Source organism: Manduca sexta, unplaced genomic scaffold (assembly GCF_014839805.1).
Source record: "Manduca sexta isolate Smith_Timp_Sample1 unplaced genomic scaffold, JHU_Msex_v1.0 HiC_scaffold_2262, whole genome shotgun sequence".
Taxonomy (NCBI): Eukaryota; Metazoa; Arthropoda; class Insecta; order Lepidoptera; family Sphingidae; genus Manduca; species Manduca sexta.
The window spans coordinates 1-25,631 of NW_023593209.1; the positions used below are offsets into that span (position 1 = coordinate 1).

A 25,631-nucleotide genomic window follows, 5' to 3' on the forward strand; every position below is an offset into this window, starting at 1 on the left:
CCCTGTAGATGTGAAAATCTTCCAAAAAACTATCTGAAGGTTAAGACCGCGGTTAAGAACTACAAGTGATAAGAATCCTAATAAGTATTGAACCGTGATAGTATGTCCGAACTCCGAACGTTATTTGAATGAAGCATCAAGTGGCTAGATCGAGTTGGTCACAAAACAATCGAAAATTCACACATAGCATCCTCTCACGCTGCTTGTTTGAGTAGCATCACGTGCCATTGTGTAACAATACAAGCCCGTCTACCACTTCAAATTGCTACATTAGCTGTTAGATGAAGGAATATAAGATAAATAACACAAACAATGATATTTTAGGGTAGCGTTATTGGCTAATAACATTTTTCTCATCACAATTGCATTAAAATAAAACAATGAATTGTCCTTGTGCTCGTAGAAGATCTCGCGTGACTTGTCATTAGCCTGCAAATTACACGCAATACTAGAAGCCAGTTTAATATGCTAAGATCATTCTAACCTATTTCCAGACAGAATGCAAAGAACTATTATTAAGAAGACATTAATTAATTCAGTAAATATGACAAAACAGTATACTATGTGCAAAAAGAGATTAATGAAAATATATGAAGCAAATTGTACATTCATATCGTAAAAATGAAATCTTTAGGGCGCATTACAAATGCATGATATTAATTACTATGTATGCGTATACAAGTAAATTACACGTGTGTACACTCTTGCAACCAGTTGTGTCGTTACTGCAATCATAAAATATACGTACTGAGTGTGATGTGAGTCATTTAAGACGCCGACGAAAATGCAGCGACTATGCTTTGCACGGACAAGTTTTTTGTAGAGTCTAAATAATTTTACAAGCAAAATTAACCGAACAAAAATGTCTATAATAAGATCTTTTGATAATAAGCTGCTCACGTTCTATTCTAAATAGGTTATAAATATTTTCGTCATTTAAAAAAAACATCTTCGGTTCAAAGTTAATTTCCAGGGAAGTCCGATAATTATTGGTCACAAAGCTTATTTCAATAAGCATCTGTTTCACCTCTTTTAACATGTATAATGCGATCAAATAAAAAGATCGCCATATTAACCTTATCAATGTTTTTTTCCAAATTATATATGTATTCCGGTATCTCCTGAGGAGATTATTTACCTTACAAAAAGTCTATAGAGAATTGAAAACGTGGACTCCAAATAAAGCTTAAAGTTAAATTAATTGAGAGCAATAAGTCAGTATACATACAGGCTTTGTATGTAATTAAAACATAATACTTAGGCACAAATACATAACATTTATCTATGTATCTAAATTCCACCATCTAAATATTATAAAATAGTACAAAAATGAATATGACGATGATTTCAAAACGGCTAGAGTGATTTCAATGAAATTTTTACATAATCTTCAGATTAGCTCAGCGTTTAATCCTGTAAAACTTGGCAGCAATAAGACCACCAGAAGCCACCTGGCTATAGACTTGTGCTACCCATGCAAAACGGAGACAGGTCGCTAGTTTACTATAAAACGTTGATATATATAAGTAGGAAGTCACTAACAAGCATGTTATAACAATTGAAAATAAAATTAATAGTTCAATACACGCAATAATTGTTCTAAAAAATCCTTAGTCATGTTCATGAAACGGAAATAAGATTTTTAATACTATACAATATTAATTACTACGGGGAGAGGCATAATAAATAAATTATGTTTCAAACTAGTATTCTCCAATACATATATAAATTATAATCATCTCGAATTTTATAACCAAGTACTTATTTAAATTGGAAAGACTGCCTCATGGTGCAGTTGTATTGAATTACGTCTGGCGTACTGACGTCACAAGTTTGATCCCCTGGTCATGTATAAGTAGGTATAGTATTTTCTGTTCAGTATCAGCCCGAAGTCTGGAATAGTACCCACTAAATGACAATAGTTTCACCTATTATTATTATATGGGAGCTATGATGGCCGGCAAGATTTGGGTGTGAGAATACCTCTACCTACCACTAAGAAGAGAGAAAGGCGTTATGTTGTGTACATATGTAAATACTAAAGTATTTATTTTAATTGCTTAAATCCTTAAAACAGTTAGTATCTATGTATTAGACATTCCGCAATTGATATAACATTAGTAATATTTTAACTAACGAATCGAACACTGAATCACACATCAAACATAGCAGTGCAATAAAATTCTTATGATTAAGTAAATGATTTAAGATCAGTTTCTGAAACTTATAAGGCACAAAAGTTTATTGACCCTAAAAGTGAAACCAATATTTTTATCAGCTAAAAATATCAAATCAAATTTCAATATGATTACGTGAATTAACATAGCGTGTATAAAATCTATCAACTGTATTACTGAGTTATGAGAAAAATAAATACCTACAACTATTATGTTCGTGTTCATGAACCACTTAATGACTATTCTGTAGTTCAAGGATGAAAACATTTCGATATCGTCGAATACATAAACTAATTCGGTGCATTTTGTTTATAATCTATTCCTAAATAGAGCGATCAGTACGCGCTGCAGAGGTCGGCCACGCACTAGCGGTGACTGGCGGAGTTTATGTAATCTGTGACCACTTGAAACGACCACCGACAAAGATCAAGTGTTCATGATTGAGTAGCATTCGCATTCACCGATATTTGGGAACCTTGAAGCAACTTTTACCAATTAATTAAATGGTGCAGTGTAACACTCAGACAAATTAATGTGACCAACGATGACTTATGACTTTTCACGGTAAATTAAGTTAAGAACAATATGAACACATTATTATTAGGTTTTCGATGGATAGACGAAATATAAATATTCTGTGGTAGTACTTAAATATCTACCTACTTTTTATTAGTTACTTTACCTTATACATATTTAAAATAACCCTATTTATTAAATAGTAAGTACTTATTTAATAAATCAAAATGCTTAATAACAGAGTAGCCACGTTTTCAGCTCCACCATTATAACATTTAAAGACTAGTCTATAATACATACTCCCCTGAACTTTTCAACCTACAAAAAAATCATAAAATCCGCAAATTGTTTCGAAGATTTCCCTGAGTAAACAGACAAGCAAAGCATTTTTAACACGTAATCAGGTTTTTCTCATATGCGAATGCGAATCATCATAATACACAATCATAATCTAATTAATACGAATGTGATACCTATAAAATATATTTATACTAATTAGATTATAGATATTAAGTAAGTATATATTTCAAAGACGTGTATATGTCAAAAGTTAAATAAATGTTTGGACGAAATATAGGTATTAAACAACACTGCATCATTCCTCATATTTTATTCAATTTGGCTCCAGAATATACAAGGAATAACAAATCTACTAGTGATTACCTACGCAAATAGCATTCTTTCTGAAAAACTAATAAAATATTCCTTTTTACTCATGTATTCTAATAAATGTATGTTATCTATTAAACGACAATGAATGCACTTTGCTTAGTTCCGCTTTTTAAACTAACTATTTATGTTTCCGCCTTTCTATTTTTATGTGTTATCTTTCATGCCTTTTGTTTTTCTATAGCTGAAAAGTCAAAACCGATGAGTAATGTGATGATTGGTACGCTGTACATGATCAGTAGTGATGTGCTGGATCGTTAACGAAGTATATCCGCGGATACAGATCCGAATACAGTTATTCGGTGTCATGATCCTCGAATTCGGATCGAATCCTAACTTTCTTACTCAATCGATGTCGGTGCGGCAGAGTAACTCGCTACGACAAATGTTTGCAATATTAAAGCGCTAAATATTTGATTTTAAGAAATTAACAGTAATGTGAATGGAATTCAATCGTTTTTCACTGCTTCCTATCGATATATAAGTACCTACCTCTGTAGGTAGGTACTTATATATTAAATTCACTAAAGACCAGCGAGGTTTTCAGAAAACTGAAACCGAAATCCTCCGAGGTTTTCAGTGAATATAAAATAATGCTGAACTAGATTTATTTCATCTATGTATTGAAAATTTATAAGGTATAAAATCCGCCAAAAAGTAATGTGCCACCAAGTGATGAAGCTCGGTGAGTTTCTAGGAGCATCAAATTAGTCTTACCCGCAGCGAATCAAATAGATGTATAGGGAAGAGTTGTGAATATAATTTTTTCACTTCCATTCTTACTTCTTCACGTCTGTAACTTAATAAACAAAAAAGGTGTTTATCATAATAGAGATATTTACAACTGAAAAGCCATGTAAAGCACCACGGTGAAAATTAAAAGGAACGTATAATACAAGTTTATTTCAATAGTGGGTATGTATGGCAAAAATACCGAAAAGCACATAAATTAGCACATAAGTTAATTCTGCCTAGTAGGTACTATCTCCATGTCGTATACAATTCCGGGTTTATTCTCATATTATCTTACATAATGTTACGCAAATTTTGCCAAAGATTACCATTTCAAAGTACCTTATGCGCAAATTATTCGTAGTTGTTAAACTTACAAACATCCAAAACATTTCACACATTTTAAAAATGTTAGTACCTAAGTAATGATAACACCCGATGCTTGGTACGGGCCTCATTTGTAGGAACGCCCTCCCGGTGGCACTTTTAAACGGAAAATCAAACTTTTAGCCCGAATTCGAAATCGAAATTCATAATTTTAAATTTAGAACGCTTTCGATCCTATATAATTTAGCATATCATACACATGCTGAATTACAGCGGTGAATATTCTAAATTTATCCGATTGATCAATAATATTTATTCCGTTTCACTCAATTTGAATTCATATTTTATTTATTTTCAAATAATATTTTTGGTAAGTTAAAAAGTGACAACACATAAAAAAGAGTGTGTGTGAGCTGAGCCAATTTCGGATGTATAAGCCCGGCTTATATGGTTCCTAGTGGTTCTGAATGTCATTCAACAAAAAAAGTTGGCAACAACATCACTCGTCAGTTATCAGTTTTTTTTTTTTAAAAAGTGTCTCAAATTAATACATTTAAATATTACATTTATATTTTCCCGCGTAAATAAACGAAAACGCTAGATGTCACGTTGCTGACGTCATCTCGACAGTAAACATCAAGTAACCACGCTGTGCATAGAGAAAGAGTAAATTATTACAATATGAGCTACCCACTATACTTATCTTTGGCGGGTTGTTCCTGAATGTGAGAATACTAGTGTAAAACGCCGAAAAAATTACGGATTCAAGTGCCAACTGATATATAACTATGAGGATAAGTTGGTTACAACTTGCGAGAAGAATTCAAAATTTAATATCCGATAAAATTTTCTATTTCAATAAACTAGAAATAGTGGACGCGTATTGTCACTTCAACTAGTTTACTGCCTTGATGACGTCATGTCATAGCGGCACTCGTTTCGCATATTTGTAAAACAGATAAAAAAAAGTCAAAACTTTGAATTGAATTTAAATATTTATTTTATAATTTTATGAACTGAAACTATTATTTTCCGATTGCTTTTTGAAAACTATCTTATTTATATATTTTTGGATTTTTTTCTGACATACACTAAAATACCCTAGTGTACATTAGCTAATTTTACGTTGGAAACACTAATTATCAGTTGTCATTTGTCAGTCAGTCCGTCTATCTGTCAGGGGGTGGACACTTAGAACAATTTGTGTAATGATGTTTAGGTCGGAGTTTTCTAAGAATGATTATGTATCTTAATTACGTCAAATAGAGTTAAGTTTGGGTTGACAAAACTTTAGGTTACATATAGTACCAATATAATAGACCTAAAAATCTAGAAAGTATGTTGACTATCATTTTAGCTGACAATTGGCTTCCACTATTGACGCTAGATTTGTTATTGTTGTACTAATGTTATTGTTGGGTAATTCTGTATAATTGCGATTTTGTTCAATAACTTGAGTTTTCTGCCGCATAAGCTGAGTTGAGTCTTCTCCTCCGTTTCGTGTAAGTATATTTTTCTTTAACAATTTTCTGCCGTGTGTGTTTACGAAATAGTGACTTATTATTCCGAGATAATTACTCCAATTGTGTTTACATTTGTGTATTTTATTTGTTTTGTGTGATACAATGGAGAAAAGAACTAATCAAGAAATTAACTTTTGAAATCTAGGAATTTTCCTTTCTAGTAATTGTAATCATAGTAATTGTTGATTGGACAAAAAAATATTATATCTCTCATGTATCATACTGTTTAATTTATATATAACACGTTTTAAATATTATATAACGAAAAATTACGAATAATTGTACTGTAATGAATACTTCAGTGAGACTTAAACACTATATATAACTTATACGTAAAAAAATCGCGTAACAACACTATTGTGTATTTTGTAATAATAATTTGTTATTAAATAACAGAAGTTATTTAAAATTGTGGACGTTTTACTTTTAGTACTCAAAATTAAATCATAATTTATACTTCTGTCTGTAAGATTTATGTTCAGCAATTTTTATTTAAATATTATTCATCGTCTAAGGAATTTAATAATAGGTTGGCAAGCTTGCCTTATTTGTTATGCGTAACGTTGGTAGAAAAAATTACCTAAACTGAGCTCATGTATGTGTCCGTGAGTTCAAAATCAATATAGATACTAAGTGTCGCCTCTCCTTACGTAGTATATTACTTAATCTATGCCGTAATTCAAAAACTCAGTCTTCGACTTCGAGGGAGCGGTTTTTAATTTTTTGCTTATTATTGTTGTATTATTTGTTATCAGTAATTATTTTTTCTTTACCTAACTGTAACATATTATGTGTAAATGATCTTGAAATCTACTTCAAAAGTAAAGAAATATTGACAGTAAATTGTGTGTACGGTTGAATAAATTTAATTAAATTTAGCAATGGCAGATATCTTGAAAACATTTGTGAGGGCATCAGAAAGAGCTGCATGTATTGCCCGATCGTGCTGTGTTCCCGAATCTAGTAAAGAGATACTATTAGTTGCGGAAAAATTTGAAGGCGAAGCTAACACTCGTTTTGAGCATGACTTTAAGACTATAGCTGATGTTTTAGCTCAAGAATCAGCTAAAACTGAAATAGCACATCATTTCCCTGAACTCGCAAATCACGTTAGAGGTGAAGAATGTTCTGAAATTGGTGGAATTAATGTATCGATTATGCAAGATGCAGAAGAAACTGCTAACTTACTTTCATTGCTTGTTACACCAAGTGCAGCTAAAAGAATGGCTGAGGCTGCTCACTGTGAGCTCCAGTTAGATGTATGTGATAAAATAAATGTTAATATATCAGAAATAAATGTTAGTGATATAGGTATATGGATTGATCCTATAGGTAAGTAACATTGATCAGAAATATATTAATAAAAAATTGAATAAGGTTTAAAATTTCAGAGAAACTTAAACACAAAAATTTCAAATGTTTTTAAAATAGAAGAATTTGTGTAGTAAAATATTAAAGCTAATTAATAGCTAATATCAAATGCAAGACCTTAATAAATACAAGCTATGTCATTCAGACTAAGCCTTGCCACTCTGAAAGTAATAATAAATGTCCCTATTATACCATAGTCTGTAATTATTGTAAGATCCCCCAATTTCCTAAATCTTCATATGAATTATTAAAAAAACATTTTGTGATAAAAGCACTATTAAAAGTGAAAGGCATGCCAAAATTTTCATTGATTGCCAAGAAGTACAAACTAGTCTATTCTTATAATATAAAGCCAATGTTCCTCAATACAATATTTTTTACAGATGCAACAGCTGAGTTTATAGCAGGAGTGCGACATACAGCTAATGCTGACCAAGGTCTACCGTGTGTAACAATCCTTATTGGAGCCTATTTAAAATCTACTGGAGAACCTATTATGGGAGTTATTAACCAGCCATTTTGGAATGGGTATGTTTCTTTATCTTCAACCAGCTTTCAAAACAGGAGGTTCTGTATTCAACCCGAATGACTCTTTTAGTGTGTCCTTGATTTTCTAAAAAAATACAAATCCAATTTGTTAAAATACCATAGGTAGAAACTTTTCACAAAGGTAAACAATATTCATTATTATAAATATTGGTGACTGAAAAATTATTGTTAAAAACTATTTTTATTGTATTTTATTTTTCAGTCAATCTGAAGAAATCTTATTATATAATAATAATTATGTATGATTTTAATTTAAAATGTTTGTTCTTTCAGTGGTAAAGGTCGTATAGTTTGGGGCATCAGTTACAATGGAATACATAAATGGGGCGGAGATGCAATAGAAACAACTGCAGATAATAAAATAGTACTTATGAGCAGTGCAGAAAAATCTGAAATTATAGGAAAAGTAAAAAGTTCTGGTTTTGTTTCTCAATCTGTTCCAGGAGCTGGTCATAAACTTTTAAAAGTTGTATTAGGTAAGGACTGATTTTTACTTAAGGCGATACCTCAAGGTCCATTTTCATACATTTTGTTTCGGCTTTAATCTGGGTAACTAAACAAGTATTGGCAAGTAAAGAATTTAAATTCACGTCTAGTTAGTGATTAGTTCTCGCAGTTGAAAGAAAAACGTAAAAATAATTAATAATCATGGATATTTCGGCCTTTAAAATTTAATATGACGAAATTTTACTTGCCAATACTTGTTTAGTTACCCAGATTAAAGGCGAAACAAAATGTATGAAAATGGACCTTGAGGTATCGCCTTAAACCCTTTTTTGCTTTTAACATCTCATGCAATTTAATTGAAAAATAATATTTTCAATAATCATCATTCTTCTGTCAACTAAACCAATATTTGCAGACACTTTAAGACTATGTGTGCATGCATCTGTGTGTAAAATAAATCTGATTACAACTTCGGTTTAATTGAGATAAATTGAATTTGATTTCCTGAATTAGTATTTTGAATGGTGTATTTTTTAGAGCTGAAGATTTCTTGTTAATAGAATGTTTACTTAAGCATTCTACACATTTTTTTTCTGGAAACCATATTTTATTATTAACACAAAACTCATTCTGTGGGATGGTTCCATTTGGAACAAGTAAGTCCAGTTCTAAATAAACACCTCAATAAAGTCTTATTTCATTTCCAGGAGAAGCAGTAGCATACCTTGTGACTAAAGGAACAACATTCAAATGGGATACATGTGCGGCTCACGCTATTCTCAGGGCTAAAGGAGGAGATATAGTTACCAATGATACATTCACTCCTATCACCTACAATGATCCTATAGATGCTGATAATCAAGTGTATTGTAATGCTGGTGGAATTATAGCATATTCTGACACTAGTGTGTTTGATAAGTTAAAAGAAATATTATCATAACTCTGTTAAAATTGTGGAATTCTATTTTAATAATAATAAGTTATTATCATTTCACATATTTTGAAACATTAGTATCATGTTTATCTTTAACCTTATCTAGTCACCTGTGTGGTCTTTCAAAAACTATAAGTTATTTATTGATCATATATTAGGATTAATTATAATAATTGTGATGTTACCGTTTTATATATACATTCTCCCTTTACTTATTTTACTTAATTATAATGTCTATTAATTTGTCTGGTTTTGATAAACAATGCGAAGGACTTCTAGGAAAGATCTTATAGTAATAAGCCCATAATAATTAAATTGTTGACTGTAATACCAAAACAATGAAATTACGATATGAATGTGGCTGGCTCATCATAATTCACATGTTAAGTGCTGTCCGCACCCGCGTAACCACTATGAACGCAAGTTTGGCAGCATACGCATAGCGTGTAAAAAATGATACGATTTATGAGTAGATAGCATATTTGTTTTGCAGTATTGCTTTAAGTTTGTTTTTGAGATGCCTGGTGTGTGGCGTCGCACTGGCGTTGCACGTTCAATTAACCAATAGGTGTGCAGTCAACGTCCTATTTACTGTCATTATGAATACATAATCTAAATCTTAATCTTCGATTCGATTCCCTGAAAAATCCAATCAAAATATTTCATCTATACTTAAATATGTAAAAAAATTATCTATTCTGATTGGTGTTTCCATGATAAATCGAAAAGCTAGTGAGGTCCCTTATTGAAATTGCGAGTTAAGAAATATCTCTACTGTTTGTTATATTTTTATTTTAATGGTTTTAAATAAAGATATCAATACAACACATGTCATAATAATGTGGTATTATTTATTTTTATTTATAAATATTCCCGTTGAATTTTTACTGCGACATACTTAATTACACCGGTGATTCCGATGACTATATCCAAATTATTAATGGTCGTGTAAATTAGGCTCCATGCCTACATTTATACTCTTCAATATTCCTGATAATAATGATATTTATTATTATTATCATATTTTGAAATATTTTCGGGGAGATAGTAAAGCCGGCATGGGGCGACAGTCTATATTCACCATGTTAAACGTATTAACGAGACTAGGTATAAACCCAAACAACTATTGGATCAATTAATTAATAAATAATACTTCATATCCAGTTTAATTCCTGAATTTTACAAAAAAATACAGCATTTTCAATTATCATCACTAGAACTGGAACTCGAATTGGATCTGCTTCTTTTCTTTCTTTTTTTACTTTTTCTTATCTTTATGTTTTTTTCTTTTTACTTTGCCACTTTTTACTTTTTTCTTCCTAAAAAATAAATCTTATTTTAAAATTCAATAATAATATCTTAAAAGGAACTCACATACTTTTTGGGGTCATAAGCATGCCATGCCTGTAGAATGGCAGTGGTGGCCATGACTCGTTTTTTAAAACATTTACAAGAAAGCGAGAGTTGCTCTATTCAATAGATTCTATTTCTATAGCTATAGCTAGTCTATTGCAATCTGTCAAAGCAGTGTATGCTGTATTCTAGGTAGCTAATGTAGATCTTGTCATATGCTCATAGTACGATTTTTATACACGGGATGTTGGTGTTTAGTTTTGCTATGCTGTATGCAATATATGCCTAAAGCCAGTTTAATTTTATAATAATCATACTAGCTGAGCAGTTAATACTATTTATGCTTGTCTGAACATGCAATAGGGGACCGGACAGGTATTACCAAAAAATCTGAAATTCAGTTTAAAGTAAAGTTTGTAATATTAAAAATATTATCTCATATTTGTTTTTGTAAAAGAGTTGTGATTTGTATTTTTAAATCAATAAATAAAATACAATAATTATAATATTTTTAGTCTATTCTTTACGGCAAATGAAACACCAATCACGGCGCATGACGTCACACGTGGGTAAAATGTAAACAAACAGACGTCATCTGGATGTCATACCGCGTTGTGTTATTTTAATCAATTTTAATGCTTTAAAGGTGTTTTTTGACACAGAACTGCTCTAATAATTAATATTAATTTATACGGGACGTTGTTACTATCTTCCAACTTAACGTTTACAGATTGTTTAATCGTTAATCATAATGGACCGCAAAAAATATCGTTGGTGCGTCGTACCTGAATGTAATAATACTTCTATATCTTTACCAAACAAATTATTTATTGATGTACCACGAAAAGCAGGTTGCAGTTAGCAAGACGAACCTACGACGGAATGTCTGCAGACTCACCGATTTAGTTTTGTGAGGATCACTTTGATGTAAGTAAATAAAAAATAGTGTTTCGGTTTAAAATAAATCGATGAATATTTCAATTAATTAAATCATTTGTACACCCAGGGAGGTTATGGTTATGAGAAGTATTTATTTATGTTTTAGCTGCCACATGATATGGAATAGAATATTTATTTATATAGAATTCTGGTTGTTACACAGTAACCTGAGATTGCCTGAGATAACACGGTCTATGCAGTGTTGCCAGATCATAATTTCTCTTTACCCCAGGATTATTTGGAATTTAAAATTTTACCCTTAAACCAATCATAAATAATTCCGTACTTTTTTTTTCTATATCCTTATCTATGCAGACGCCACTTCTTTCTTCACTTCCACTTCAATAATTATTAATTTAATTATCTCATTTTATTAGGAACAACTAGCTGTACACGAAAATTGTATTGAATAAAAATTATAATTGTTTCATGGCCTACAATTTTTGTAGGGAACATCTTTCTCTAAGCTCAATATTTATTACAATACCGTGAAACAATAGCTTTAATACCTTAACTCGTAGAATTACCCCAAAAATTACCATAAAAAATACCCTGCTGATTCAGTTTTACCCTAAATCTAGGGTAAATAACCCTAATCTGGCATTATTGAATCACTATTCAAATGACAAGACTTGTCAAGTTGCTTTATCCACGTATGACGTCACACGAGACGAAATAACATAATGTAGCGTTTGCGCGGGAATTATAGCTATTTAACATTTAGGCATGGTTTTATGTACTTTTTAAGCTTTATTTGTGCAAAATACTATTTTTCTTGGCTATTTATATCCACAATGATCAATTTAAAACACCTTCTGAAAATTTGTCCGGTCCCCTATTTCGGAACCTACAATGGCCTTATTCTCTATGCCAGTGTCAACTCGTAACACAGCTGTTTTTCATTACTTTTATAAAATTCCAGTGGAATGATATTCCGTATGCCAATTTCTATTGTCTTAAACGCGAAGGAGTGCGTTATGTGCTTGTTACATACTGTCAAAATAATATGTGGCATCGAGAATAAGCTCTAATTTCGTAATTTTTCAGTAATATACATAATATTATTCTAGACTGCTATATAGGTTTTCTCATTATGGAAATTAAATTTACACTAGATACCTTTTTGACAACTAGCTCAACTTTCGTAGGCACTGGTGCACAGCCTTCCATTCTAACAGCTGCAGTTACATCATCAACTTTACTCATATCTGCATTTGGAGCTTTGTATTGTTCACAATGATCCACCTCGTAAGGTTCGCCCAAAATCTAAAACAATTTATATACATATTTTTTACTTCTAATTTGGTTAATTCACAATTGTAAATATAGTATTAGCAAGCCAACTATGAGCAATATGCGACATAATGGTTGTGGTACAATATTTATATCAATCCAGTAATGCAACTGCTTGTAAACAGTTGGTCCTTGCACTTGATTTTTTTCTTTGGTCATATTGATTGCAATGTCACCAGATTCAGCAGTTGAGACTCTATCAGAGCCCTTCTCCAAATACCATTTTCATAAAACAAATTGTAGGTCCCATAGAACCTATTATGTTTGATGTACTTAAAATACTTTAAATTTCTCTTACTTTGATTCCATTTAAATTGTCAACAGCAAGTATTGTTGAACGCTGATCTTCATAACAAAAGAAATGCAAACCCTCGTGGTTTACCAGTTGCTTTATCTCTGACCATATTTATGTTAACTATTTCACCATATCTGCAATATAAAAAAAATATAATAATTTGTACAATTAGAGAAATATTATAAGAATACAACTTTTTAAATCTAGTATAAAAAATGGGGTAATAAAGCTTAACTCTTCTCGTGGCTCGCCGGCGAGCCAAGACAGCTACATGACATTTGCGTGTCACGGGATTATAACCTTATATACTACATAATAAGGTTATTTTTCCGTCACATGCGTAGCTGTTTGACAAGTCATGACGGGTTAAGGTGTGATATGTTGTGATTTTATGATAAAAAACTAACAATATACCTTTTAGTAATCTCTACTAAATAAACATAAAACAATAGTAGGTATTTTAGTTATTACAATGACCTGAGCCTAGCTTCCATCTGAAATTATTACATATTTTATGTTTCCTATACTTACTGTGAAAATACACAGATGACATCTCCTTCAGTTAGATCGTAAGGCAAACCACCTATAAATATCCATGCACTGTCCTTATACTGGTCGTGCCATGAACTTTTAGAATTATTTGTAAGTTCCCGCTCACTGAGTTTGAGCACATTTTTAACATTGCTGTAAACAAATAAGAAAAATTATTAGATTTCATTGATGATAAACAGACAATTGAAATTTTTAAAATTGCAATACTTACGTCATAGGATTCATTTTTTCGGATTGTTAACTAAAGTTCAAATTAATTCAGCATAAATAATTGTATATCAATTCATAATAAATTCTATAACGCCGCCTTTAAATCAGAACAGGCAGAAGTAAATCTACACCAACATTACCAAAGTATAAGTGAAATGAATTTTGTAACACAGCAGATAAACACCTTTGCAAAAGCATGCAGTAAGCATCACCTATGGAGTTAATAATAATGTACTACTAACTCCATGGCATCACCATAAGTAAAAGACATAAACATAAAAGAATATAAATTCTCGTTAAGACGATCCCTGTGACACCTGTCAAAGTAACGTGTCAGTTGTCACCAATGTTTTTTTTTTTTTTTTTTTTATAATTCGTCCTTATAGGACAGGCTATAGTCTTACGACCATACTGCCTAGTCTTACGTATTTTTGTCACCAATGTTGTCACTGTGTCAGTTAAACTTATAATTGTCTTTGGATTCGTGCATGCGGCTCCGTCGGCGTGAAAACGTTTTTCCGGGATAAAAAGTAGACTCTAGCACTCAGGAGTAATATAGTTTCTTAGACAAAAAATTTAAAATCGGTCTAGTAGTTTCTGGGGTCGTACTCAAACGTTCCACTCTTGTTGGTAACATAAAGAGAGTTCAGTTCAGCAATATACTTTATGGTGATATTTTTTTCGCATACATTATTTAATATATTTTGTTATTTTTGGTATCTACACTTTACTTTTATTACTAATTTACGTCATATAAATTCTAGCACAAAAGAAATAAAATTCGATAAAAATCAACAAGTTATACGAATTTCGATAGAAGAGAATGTTAAGAAACTAGCAAAGAAGCGCAATACGCGTACGCGACGTCATCAGAAACTAAGAGGTGTGCGAAGAAAAGATATGGAGCGATATATTCAGATATTTTCATGTGACCCCACTCCTGCACATTCCAATATTGTAATATTGATGTGAATTATTGCCACATTTCTTAATTCTTATTGACAGTTGACACTTCATTGACAACTGACAAGTCGTGTCAACTATCACACGAAGTGAAGTTCTCAATCAAATTACGGAAATTGTATATTTATTTTCTTTTATAAAGTTAGAAATCAGCCAATACTACCTCGTTTTATGTGGTAAATTAGCTATAATTATTGAAAAGAATGACTACCTCAACTCCTGATGGTGCAGATAATTACGATCAGGTAAATAGTCAAAATGGTAATTTTTTTTGTATTTCAATCATAATATTGCTAGAAGATTCTGTTTTATACGGGAAATTGCTTTGTCTACAGTTTGATGACGACGATACTGAACAGCAACTGGGTGCAACAGCATCTGGTCGGAAAAGGCTATTTAGTAAGGAATTACGATGTATGATGTACGGTTTTGGAGATGATCAAAATCCCTATACAGAGAGTGTAGACTTTCTAGAAGACTTAGTTGTAGAATTTATTACAGAAACCACACATAGGTAAGTAGAGAAACAAATAGTTATTTCCAACATACATTCACAATTAGTTTTATGAGATTTCATACATTTTTTTTGTAACAAACAAGTATTGGCAGTAAAGAATTTAAATTCACGTCTAGTTGGTGATTAGTTCTCGCAGTTGAAAGAAAACGTAAAATAATTAATCATGGATATTTCGGCCTTTAAAATTTAATATGACGAAATTTTAAAGGCAGAAATATCCATGATTATTAATTATTTTTACGTTTTTCTTTCAACTGCGAGAACTAATCACTAACTAGACGTGAATTTAAATTCTTTACTTGTCAATACTTGTTTAGTTACCCAGATTAAAGCCGAAACAAAATGTATGAAAATGGACCTTGAGGTATCGCCTTAAGAATTAATGTTTATTTCTAGAGCAATGGAAGTGGGTAGGACTGGTCGAGTACAAGTAGAAGACATAATATTTTTAGTACGTAAAGATCCTCGCAAATATGCTCGAGTTAAAGATCTACTTACAATGAATGAAGAGCTCAAAAAGCAAGAAAAGCTTTTGATGAAGTCAAATATGTTGGTAATGCAAATTATTTAACAATGTTTAATATTGTTTTGTTTAATGAAGACAATAAAAAAAAATATTGCCTGCAATGAATTTGATATTTTTAATGATTGATTTGACTACTATAAATAATAATGTTTTGAAATTATAGAAGACCAACAGTAACAATGTGACCATGCCAAACAACAGACGCCATGCTTCTAGACTGATGCAAGTAACATGATTTGTTTATGACACATTGCTTTTGTGTATGCACACTACTAATGTGGGTAGTTTAATTTCTGTTTGAAGAATGTGACCTAACCCTTTTTTGATACATACTTATTAATTATTAATTCCATGTATGTACCCTATGATTAAAGTAAATCATAATTTACTAGCTTTTGTTTCTGGCTATGCCTGCATAAAAAATTTGGACTGCAAGATAACTTTATAGAATGAATAAACCTTGCATTATTTATGTTAAAGAGAGATTTAATTATATTTTTTATTTGCTCTGGCAGTTAAGACAAATTTTATTTTATTATTCATGGTCACCTTTTCATTTGCCTTAATGTGAGTTGACTTAAATAATGTGGACATAGCTTGTACAATAAAACCTGTATGCCATACCATGCCACTCTAAAGTATGGGGTTCGAAAAGCACATTGAAAAATGTGATATTGGGTTTTTGCTTAGTATCAGCTCTGAATCTGGAATTTGTGCCCAATATGTCGCCCATAGTACCATCGTAACATAAGGTCGCCCCCTATCACATCATAGAATGAACTCACACATTTGGCAATAATAAGCAATAATAATAATAAGGTGTAATATGTATAATTTTTATCACCACTAAGAATTGGAACAGGCTAGGACAGTCAGTCTCTATTTACTTGTCATTATACTATTGTTTTGTCCATTGAAGACATAATTTTTTCTGGGATTAATTAAAAAAAGTTACCGAATTCATCTGCATTAAAAATGTTTCCCGGTTCATAAATTTGAGATAACGCGCGTGCACATATGACGTATTAACCGGGATGACGTATAGTATTCAGCGTGATAAAATTTATACAAATATGCCTCAAGATGCAGGGGCTGGCCTAAACCAGCATATTATGCAGGTTTTACTGTATGTTCTGTATAATGTTCCATAAAAAAATGTTTAACAGTTAATCTTATTGTACTCATTTTGGAGTTGATAAACAAATATATAATGTTAAAGATTTAGATAATTATGTTTGAAATGTCACAATTGGTTTAGTGCTTTAGCTTTATTCCTTAAATTCGTTAAAGAGAAATTGTATTTTATGTGATTCCTTAGGGTTTAAAAATTTCCATGGTCTATATTAAGTGATAGGAAGAGTTACCATAAGAAATATTTCAATGAAGGTGTATAGTTAGCATTTCCATGAATAGAAAATCTTGATTATTCATACATATTGTGAGAGTTTGCCAGGCATTCCACACTTGCTCTCTTATTTTTAATCATCATGCACACTTGGTACTCTACTAAAAATATATGTTATCGTGACTTGCAATGTTCCAATCAAACCATAAGTAGTTAGTAATGAGTGTTAGTAATTCGACAACATAAAGGAATACTAAATCTTACACTAAATGTTTGATTTTCAGAATAACATTAGGATTCAAGAAGCTCTCAAGCAAGAGGATCACTTTTGTTTTTAGCTGACATTCCTGTGTTACATCTAATTATAATAAAAACATTGTTATTAACTTTTATTGTGATGTAAAAAGGCTAACACTGTTTTTAACTGACTTTAAAATATAGGAGGCAGTTCTCAATTCAAATGTATTTTTATAATAAACACAAACAAAAAAATATGTTTAGTTTCATTTCATTTCATAGATTAATTTGTTACCACTGGCTTTCTTTTTCATTTTTTAAAACATTGCTTCCTGTGGTATTGTTTAGTACAAAGTACAAACATATTCATATTATTGTCCCAAAAGGTGATCATCAAGTAAAATTGCAAAATCTAAAAGAAATTCAGGTACTCATAAATACCTTCTATATTTCACCAAACAAAATCTATACTATTATATAAAGCTGAAATTTGTTTGTTTGTTTGTTTGAACGCGCTAATCTCAGGAACTACCGGTCCAAACCGAAAAATTCTTTTGCGTTGGATAGCCCTTTGTTCGTGGAGTGCTATAGGCTATATATCATCACGCTATACCCAATAGGAGCGGAGCAGTAATGGCTAATCTCAGGAAATACCGGTCCCAACTGAAAAATTCTTTTTGCGTTGGATAGCCCTTTGTTCGTGGAGTGCTATAGGCTATATATCATCACGCTATACCCAATAGGAGCGGAGCAGTAATGGCTAATCTCAGGAACTACCGGTCCAAACTGAAAAATTCTTTTTGCGTTGGATAGCCCTTTGTTCGTGGAGTGCTATAGGCTATATATCATCACGCTATATTCAATAGGAGCGGAGCAGTAATGGCTAATCTCAGGAACTACCGATTCGAACTGAAAAATATTTTTGGGTTGAATAGTCCTTTTATTCCTGGAGTGCTATAGACTATATATCATCACGCTATGACCAATAGGAGCAGAGCAGTAATGGCTAATCTCAGGAACTACCGGTTTCAACTGAAAAATTCGTTTTGTGTTGGATAGCCCTATATTTGTGGACCGCTATAAGCTATATATCATCACGCTATGACCAATAGGAGCGGAGCAGTAATGGCTAATCTCAGGAACTACCGGTTTTAACTGAAAATAACTTTTTGTGTTGGATAGCCCTTTGATCCTGGAGTGCTATAGGCTATATATCATCACGCTTTGACGAATAGGAGCGGAGCAGCAATGAAACATGTTGCAAAAACGGGGAAAATTATAAGTTTTGAGAGCTTCCGTTGCCTGCGCTCCGTAAACGGTTAAAGTTATGCAACAATGATGTATGACGGGATTGTTCCACTTTAAAAGTTCTAAAAAATATATTATAAAAACAAAAGTCCCCCGCTGCATCTGTCTGTCTGAACGTTTTAAACTCCAAAACTACCCAACGTATTAAAATGAAATTTGGTATGGAGACAGTTTGAGACCCTGGGAAGAACATAGGCTCCCGGGAAACTTCTACATTTATAACGGAAAACTTTAGCCTGAAAAACTTTATAACGCGGGCGGAGCCGCGGGCAAAAGCTAGTATATAATAATTGAAGATGGTATTTATGATTGTTCTTAGATTTAAGAGCCCTAAACTCTGACCAGACTCCTGCGTGGCCCAACGATACGGCACTCGCTACGATAGTGCGACAATATGGTTGATTTAACGTGCTAAAATATGATTATCTAGTATTATGTTTACTAAAATTTATAAAATCGCTTCGGGTCGAAGATGCCGCTAGGCACTGCTGCGTAGATATTTTGCCTTTATTTATTTGGTACAAAAACAATATACAAATTACATGATTCACAACCTACGATATTCAGCATAACAATTTTTAAATTTGTACATCGATAAAACGCTCACGCATCCACATTCGGATAGACTAATATTTTTATAAATCTTAAATTTCTGGTTGATACGGTCGATTTTAATTAAAGATTCCGAACTTAATCTTCGATCCGATCCAGGGAATAATTCAAATAAAAGTAAACAAAAAAATCGGATTGGTCCATTTTCGCAATCGATAGAAGTAAATTATACATTAACATGTAAAGGTAAAACAAACAAATATAATTTTTTAATAATTATTTATTTGTGCTAAAGTCAAGAATATGTAAACAAAATTTATACTTGTAACTTACATTCACAGATATACAAATATTTATAAAGATTTTAAATTAAACAAAATTGTGACAAACTTAAATGCACGTTAAAATATGTCTAGCTACCAATAGTTGTTTAGCAAATAGGTACATTTAAAAGGTTTCTATTACAACCTAGTGTTAATAATTGAGTAAATAATAAATATGCATCTAGATAATATTATGATTGTGTATAATTATTATAAAGATTTATAAATCTATTATCATGATTTTACAACACCGGCGATAAATAAATATTTTAACAATGTGTTACTTTTAGGCGACTAGACGTGGTGTTGAAAACAGCCCACAGTCTAAACTTTGGTTTTAATTTAATTCACAGCAGTATTAACAACTTCACCCAATATATTTATTAATAATTTAATGTTTAGGCCATTTATGGCAGTGAGTTAGTATGGTATAAATAAATATGTTAATCTAGTGACTAAGGTACATTCTAAGCTCTGGCGTAATATAACAATTACTGTGCAACAAGTGTACTTTATTTTACTATCTAACGGTACATGTAAATATGAATATATTGTGTTTAACCATTATTGGAGGACTATTATATTAATATATGTGAACACTTCAATGTAGTTATATAATGTGAAGCACTTGTATGTTAGTATGTTATTTGGCCTCCAAGCGGGAAGATAGTTTGAGCCCGTTTATTTGACACTTCGTCTACTATATTATAACAAAATGGATTTACCATAATATGATCAGACATGACTATTATGGAAAATATTTTTCGGAAACCTCTAGGCTATATCACAAATAAGATTATATCTACTTTACTACTCTATATATTTTGTAAATAATTCTCAGTCGAGATTAAACTTTTCTCTAATTGTTAATAACACATATTTAAGGCAAGTAAACCTGTAAATCATTTATTATATTTCAAAGTAACTACGCTAAAATGTTCAATGTGAATAAGGCTTTTTTATTGTTAATATCCGGATATGTTACTTGAATTACTTAAATTACACACATTTATTGGACACACATACATCTCGTAATGCAAGATTTCAAAAATTATTCTGAATTTTTGCATTACTTTCTTTTTGACTTAATAAAAAAAAAATCAACAAAAAATTCCGATTTTCTGTAATTTGAGTGCTAAGTAGTGTATTATATTCATGTGTCAAATAAATAATATAATGAGCTATTTTAAACTCATCACATTCCAAGTTGGATTTCTATATTGCGTTATTTTAACAAAGAACATTTTTACAATAAATACTAAAAGTGTACTATTTAAGGCCCAAACACGGTAATATGGATTAAATATAAATGGCAATAAATCAGATCACAGTAGCATTGCATTACGGGTATAATGCTACGTGTCCGCGATCTACGTCCAATATAATATATTGAATGATGGCATTCATTGAGATACTTAGTCAGTTGGCGGATCCATGGCGGCGACAATAGCCTTCATGACAGCAGCGGCACAGAGCGCGGCCCGGGGCTGCCATTCCTTACCGCGGGTACCGTCACGGTAGTCAGAAATACCTATACAATTAAAAATACAATGTAATAGGAAAATTTGAATTAGCATGCATAGAATACTCAGTTTCATTTGCTTAATATATTTTCCCTAAATACAAGTTACACTGGTTTCTATGATTTAAATGTAATGGGCGATTTCTACCTTTACTTCTGACGCACATCGAAACGGCTTTAGTATTTTTTACTGTATAATATTTCCTATAGGAGGTAAATTGTCTTAAACAAAGTAGTGTATATAAACAAAAAATATATATATATTTTGCTTCCTGGGTTATAAATCTTTTCCACAGGGTACAAATATTATATTTTAAATAAATATTTTTATTCATACTAATATACCTAAATAAGAAAGTAATTCTGTCTATCTGTTTGTCTCTTACGCTTTCATGGTAAAACTACCGAACCAATTTTGATGAAATTGAATAGGAAGTTAGCTTGAAACATATGAAAAGGTAGATGCTGTTTTTTATTCTGGAACAGTAGATAGTATGATTTTTACCCTTTTATTTCTACCTTGTAAAAGTTTATGATTCGAGCGGCGTCGCGATTAAACGCCAGTAAGAAATATGACTACCGATACAACACGATCGTTCATAAACGTTTACAGTGGAAAAGCATTGATCCAGGCTGCCTCTAATATTGAAAGGATGAAATAATTGCGTTAGTGGAATGGAATGGAAGGTATAATAATGTAAGTGTTGTACCTCTGACGGAGAGGAAGCAGTCCTTCCGGTTGCCGACGACGCTGTCGAGCACGGCGTCCAGCTCGCAGTCGTAGGCGCGTGCGCGCGCATGCGCGGCGAAGGCGGCGCGCGCGTCCCCCGCGCCCGCCACCGCGCGCGCCCGCCACCGGCGCGCAGTGCACGCGCAGCGCGCCCGCCGCGGCGCTGCGCCGGACACAACGCACATCAACACGACGCTTACATTACACATACACGACACAACTTGCTACAAGTTGCATTTGTATAGAACTTTTGAAGTATTATCGCTAGTCTTAACTTATATGGAAGTTTTTGATGAATACTTTGCGGAAACACCTTGTTAGACTAAACTTAACATTGGACCAAACAGTTGTGCCGACCTTATAGGGTCACAAACAAAAAAACATCAAGACTTCGCGTACACAAGAGGCACAAAGAAATACATTACAGTTTGATTAAAACGCCTCACAAAAATGTGCCCCCCATAGCCTCGCATTAGCTAAGACCGCCATTAACAATAACTAATAATAAACACATTTTTGTTTGTTCATTTTGAATATCAGCGACATTGACATATGAAATTACAAATAACATAATATGTACGTCACCCCACACTTTTCCATAATCTATTGAGCGACTAAAACCTTAGTATTGGGATTATCTACATACCCTCGTTGACCCTTAGTCCACATAACAAACATTTTATTAAAATTTACATAACTGATTCCCAAAGCCGTCCATCTGGACCCTCCGGCGTCCACGGGAGCATTGACGGGTTCTACGTTAGTGTAACCAAAAAATGAGGGTTCACAAGCGGGGGTCAACGAACATTTATCTAGTTTTGATAGTAAAGAATTAAAATGATGGTTAGGTTTCACCTACCAATGTAGGCATATAATATTTTAAGAAGCTCAGCGATTGGTACATCCACAAAACTTCCATATTCTGGGAATACAGTAGAAATTTTACTGCAGGAGTCCACCGGCACCAACAAAATTTTGAAAGTAGTCTATGTGAAAAAATATTGGAAACCTTTAATACTTACAGAACTAGTACTATAGTTTACTTAACCAACAATGTATAACATAGCAAATATCGATTTGCTAGAAGATGCCATCTCATTCGTTAATTCTTATTGCACTATATTACTGACCATAACATTATTACAAATTACCCGGATTTATATCAAATTTAAGTCTCTTTGCCAATCATGCATTACAAATGCATTTACTCAAGCTGTCGCAGTAAATCAAGGATCTTTGCAATACTAGCGCATGTCGGTTGTTAGTCACTATAATGGCTATAAAGGAGAAGTGGAATGACAAGTGTTAGCAAATTTTGTAGACCCACTTAAACAACTAACAAGGCACACTTATACGAAATCTATTTACCTATGTGGTGTTAAAATTCCTGGAGACTTGAATAACAAATGTTAATTAGGTCAAGACTTCGAACACGCTTCCTTCCCATAACCTCTTCGGTATCATTTTCCTATTATCCAATATATTGCAATGTATGTCCATATGTGAATAATGGAAACGTGTACGTGACCCAGTTACCCGCATATAGGTAAAGAATATGACGTGGAATTGACGTACAAAGATTTTCCAGCGCGAAATGAATCACATCAAATTAATCAAGTCACGGTTATGAAATTGGTAATTCTAATTTTATTGGTCACGTTCATTTCATATGTTACTGTAAATCTTATTAAAACAAAATAATACACATCAAAAGCTAAAGGGAGAGGAAACAATGTTATACTAAACTTTTGTGAAGAACTTAACTTAGTAACAATCCCCGGACGTAGTTTAGATATTGTCTTTATTTTTATGACAATTATTTAGCGCTCGTTAGGTTGCTGGTACCGTACTTTTCCCAATCACTCTATAATTTTCATTTAATATTAGTACATATTGGGTATGTGTTTACAGTGAAGAGTGTCGAAGGTTGGCGAGGTTCCGCGATTTGATACGTAGCTCGTCCCCTGTTGGCAGCGTATGATTGCAGAGCAATATATTGCGCAAGAAATTCCATATAAATGTACACTAGCGTTAATATTTGAATAATTGTTGATATTATTAATAGCAGTTATGAGTGCGGTGGAGCTCACAGTTGGTCAGGCTGCGGCGCGGGGTGCGACACCTCGATGTAGGCGCCGTGGCCGACGTCCACGCACAGCCGGTCCGTGCCGCTGGCCGGCGCCTCCCACCGCCCCGGCACGCCGCGCAGGCGCCGCAGCCCTGCCGCAACACAACCACACATAGCTATAGCGTATGTACTACACAGACGTATACTAAAAGGCAAGAGAATCAATATGGAAGAGTAATAGCACACGCATCAGCCATCTTTAGAATTCTTTTCTGTCTGTCTGTTTTTCAGTTTGTTAGCGTAGGTACATCTTCAGAATTACTAAACAATTTTTTATGTAGTTTTGTCAGGTGGATAGAATATAATTGGGAGCACAGTATAGGTTTTGTTTAAGACGAAGAACGAACTTCTACATGGGCACAGCTGCTCACAAAAAGCTATCAAACTTAGTCATATCTTCCATACTACATAATTTTTGACATAAATAAATTTGTCCAGAATAATTTATCCACATTTCACAAGGTGCTCGATGGCATAGTTATAAATTATAATACGGCTGCGTTACGGGTTCGACCCAGAGGTCTGATAAATGATGCTTTTTGCGCATAATTACCCGGAGTCCAGTATGTACCCATAAATAGCAATAGGATTGACCTAGACATGTCACCTAAAAAAGCTGGCGAAATGTGGGTGTGATACACCTCTGTTGATTCCTAAAAAGGTAGATGATTCTAGAGTAGGTAGAGTTTACTTTATGTGTATGCAAATAACCTACTTTGATTAGTTTATTTTAGGCATCGATCCGAATATATCGATTGCGTGATTGCCATAACAATATAGTTATTTAAATTCTCGATTGAACATTAAGTGAAAAAAACACACACACACACACAAAAAAAAGAAAGTAGAACATTATATAAGGGTTATTAGTTTTGAAATCAGTTCTTTAACGTTTTTCTGTTACGTTTTTTACGAAACTGAATTCTATTTACAAGCCAAATTAAATACTCGTGATAGACAGATTGAATAATACTAGCAACTCTAACTCAAGTATAAGTGTTATTATATATTTATTTCGTAGTATCAAAATGAGGTAAACTAAATAGAAGGAAGATACAATACCAACTATATTATTAGAATGGCCGACTTGCGTAAAGGGGATGATAAAATTACAAAAAAAATTATATAATCTATTATGCTGATAAATAATAATTACATAAACATAACAATTAAAGTACCAGTTGTTTACGAATTCGTTACTGACTAAGTAAATAAATACTTTTCTATAAAACAGGGAAATCGAAAAAAATTGGGATCATTTAATGTATCCAAAACTGTTAATGACTATAATGTGAGCCAACTTCACTAAATTCTTTTTTAGCAGTTATGTCTGATTGATATTATTATTATGTAATCAACTAGACGATATATTATATTATTAAGATTACCTTCTTCAACATATGAATCCCAGTGCGCTTTAGTGTTAGCTAAACGGATAGCGATCTCTTGAAGGAGGAAGTTTGCAGGCTTGTAAGGTTTCACTTCATAGTCCCATCCGCCCTTGCTGTTTTTCTCAGCTTTCTCGCAGAAAACGTACACGTATCTGTAAAATTTAGAAAAATAAAATGACTTCCATTGCAACGTTAAAAATTA

The 25,631-nt window shown here is 32.5% G+C and overlaps 3 protein-coding genes and 1 pseudogene across 3 annotated transcripts; 2 read left to right on the top strand and 2 right to left on the bottom strand.

The window, feature by feature from the left end:
- The first annotated feature begins 6,394 nt into the window (after positions 1 to 6,394).
- Positions 6,395 to 10,100, top strand: LOC115444074 (inositol polyphosphate 1-phosphatase). The gene is made up of 4 exons (XM_030169708.2): positions 6,395 to 7,276; positions 7,699 to 7,843; positions 8,138 to 8,340; positions 9,019 to 10,100. Exons 1-4 carry the CDS (start codon positions 6,826 to 6,828, stop codon positions 9,249 to 9,251), a joined length of 1,032 nt encoding a protein of 343 aa, XP_030025568.2. The 5' UTR covers positions 6,395 to 6,825; the 3' UTR covers positions 9,252 to 10,100.
- Positions 10,101 to 10,392: 292 nt separating this feature from the next.
- Positions 10,393 to 14,229, bottom strand: LOC119192026 (RNA-binding motif protein, X-linked 2-like). The gene is given in 6 exon segments (XM_037445878.1): positions 10,393 to 10,564; positions 12,657 to 12,803; positions 13,129 to 13,185; positions 13,187 to 13,259; positions 13,657 to 13,809; positions 13,889 to 14,229. Coding segments are annotated over 6 exon segments (489 nt in total). The 5' UTR covers positions 13,903 to 14,229; the 3' UTR covers positions 10,393 to 10,519.
- Positions 14,230 to 14,838: 609 nt separating this feature from the next.
- LOC115444076 (transcription initiation factor TFIID subunit 13) lies at positions 14,839 to 17,732 on the top strand. Its single transcript, XM_030169711.2, is given in 6 exon segments — positions 14,839 to 15,095; positions 15,186 to 15,364; positions 15,764 to 15,885; positions 15,888 to 15,920; positions 16,057 to 16,115; positions 17,523 to 17,732. Coding segments are annotated over 5 exon segments (390 nt in total). The 5' UTR covers positions 14,839 to 15,053; the 3' UTR covers positions 16,071 to 16,115; positions 17,523 to 17,732.
- A 2,910-nt stretch (positions 17,733 to 20,642) lies between these two features.
- Positions 20,643 to 25,625, bottom strand: LOC119192025 (annotated as a pseudogene).
- Between the last annotated feature and the right edge of the window lie 6 nt (positions 25,626 to 25,631).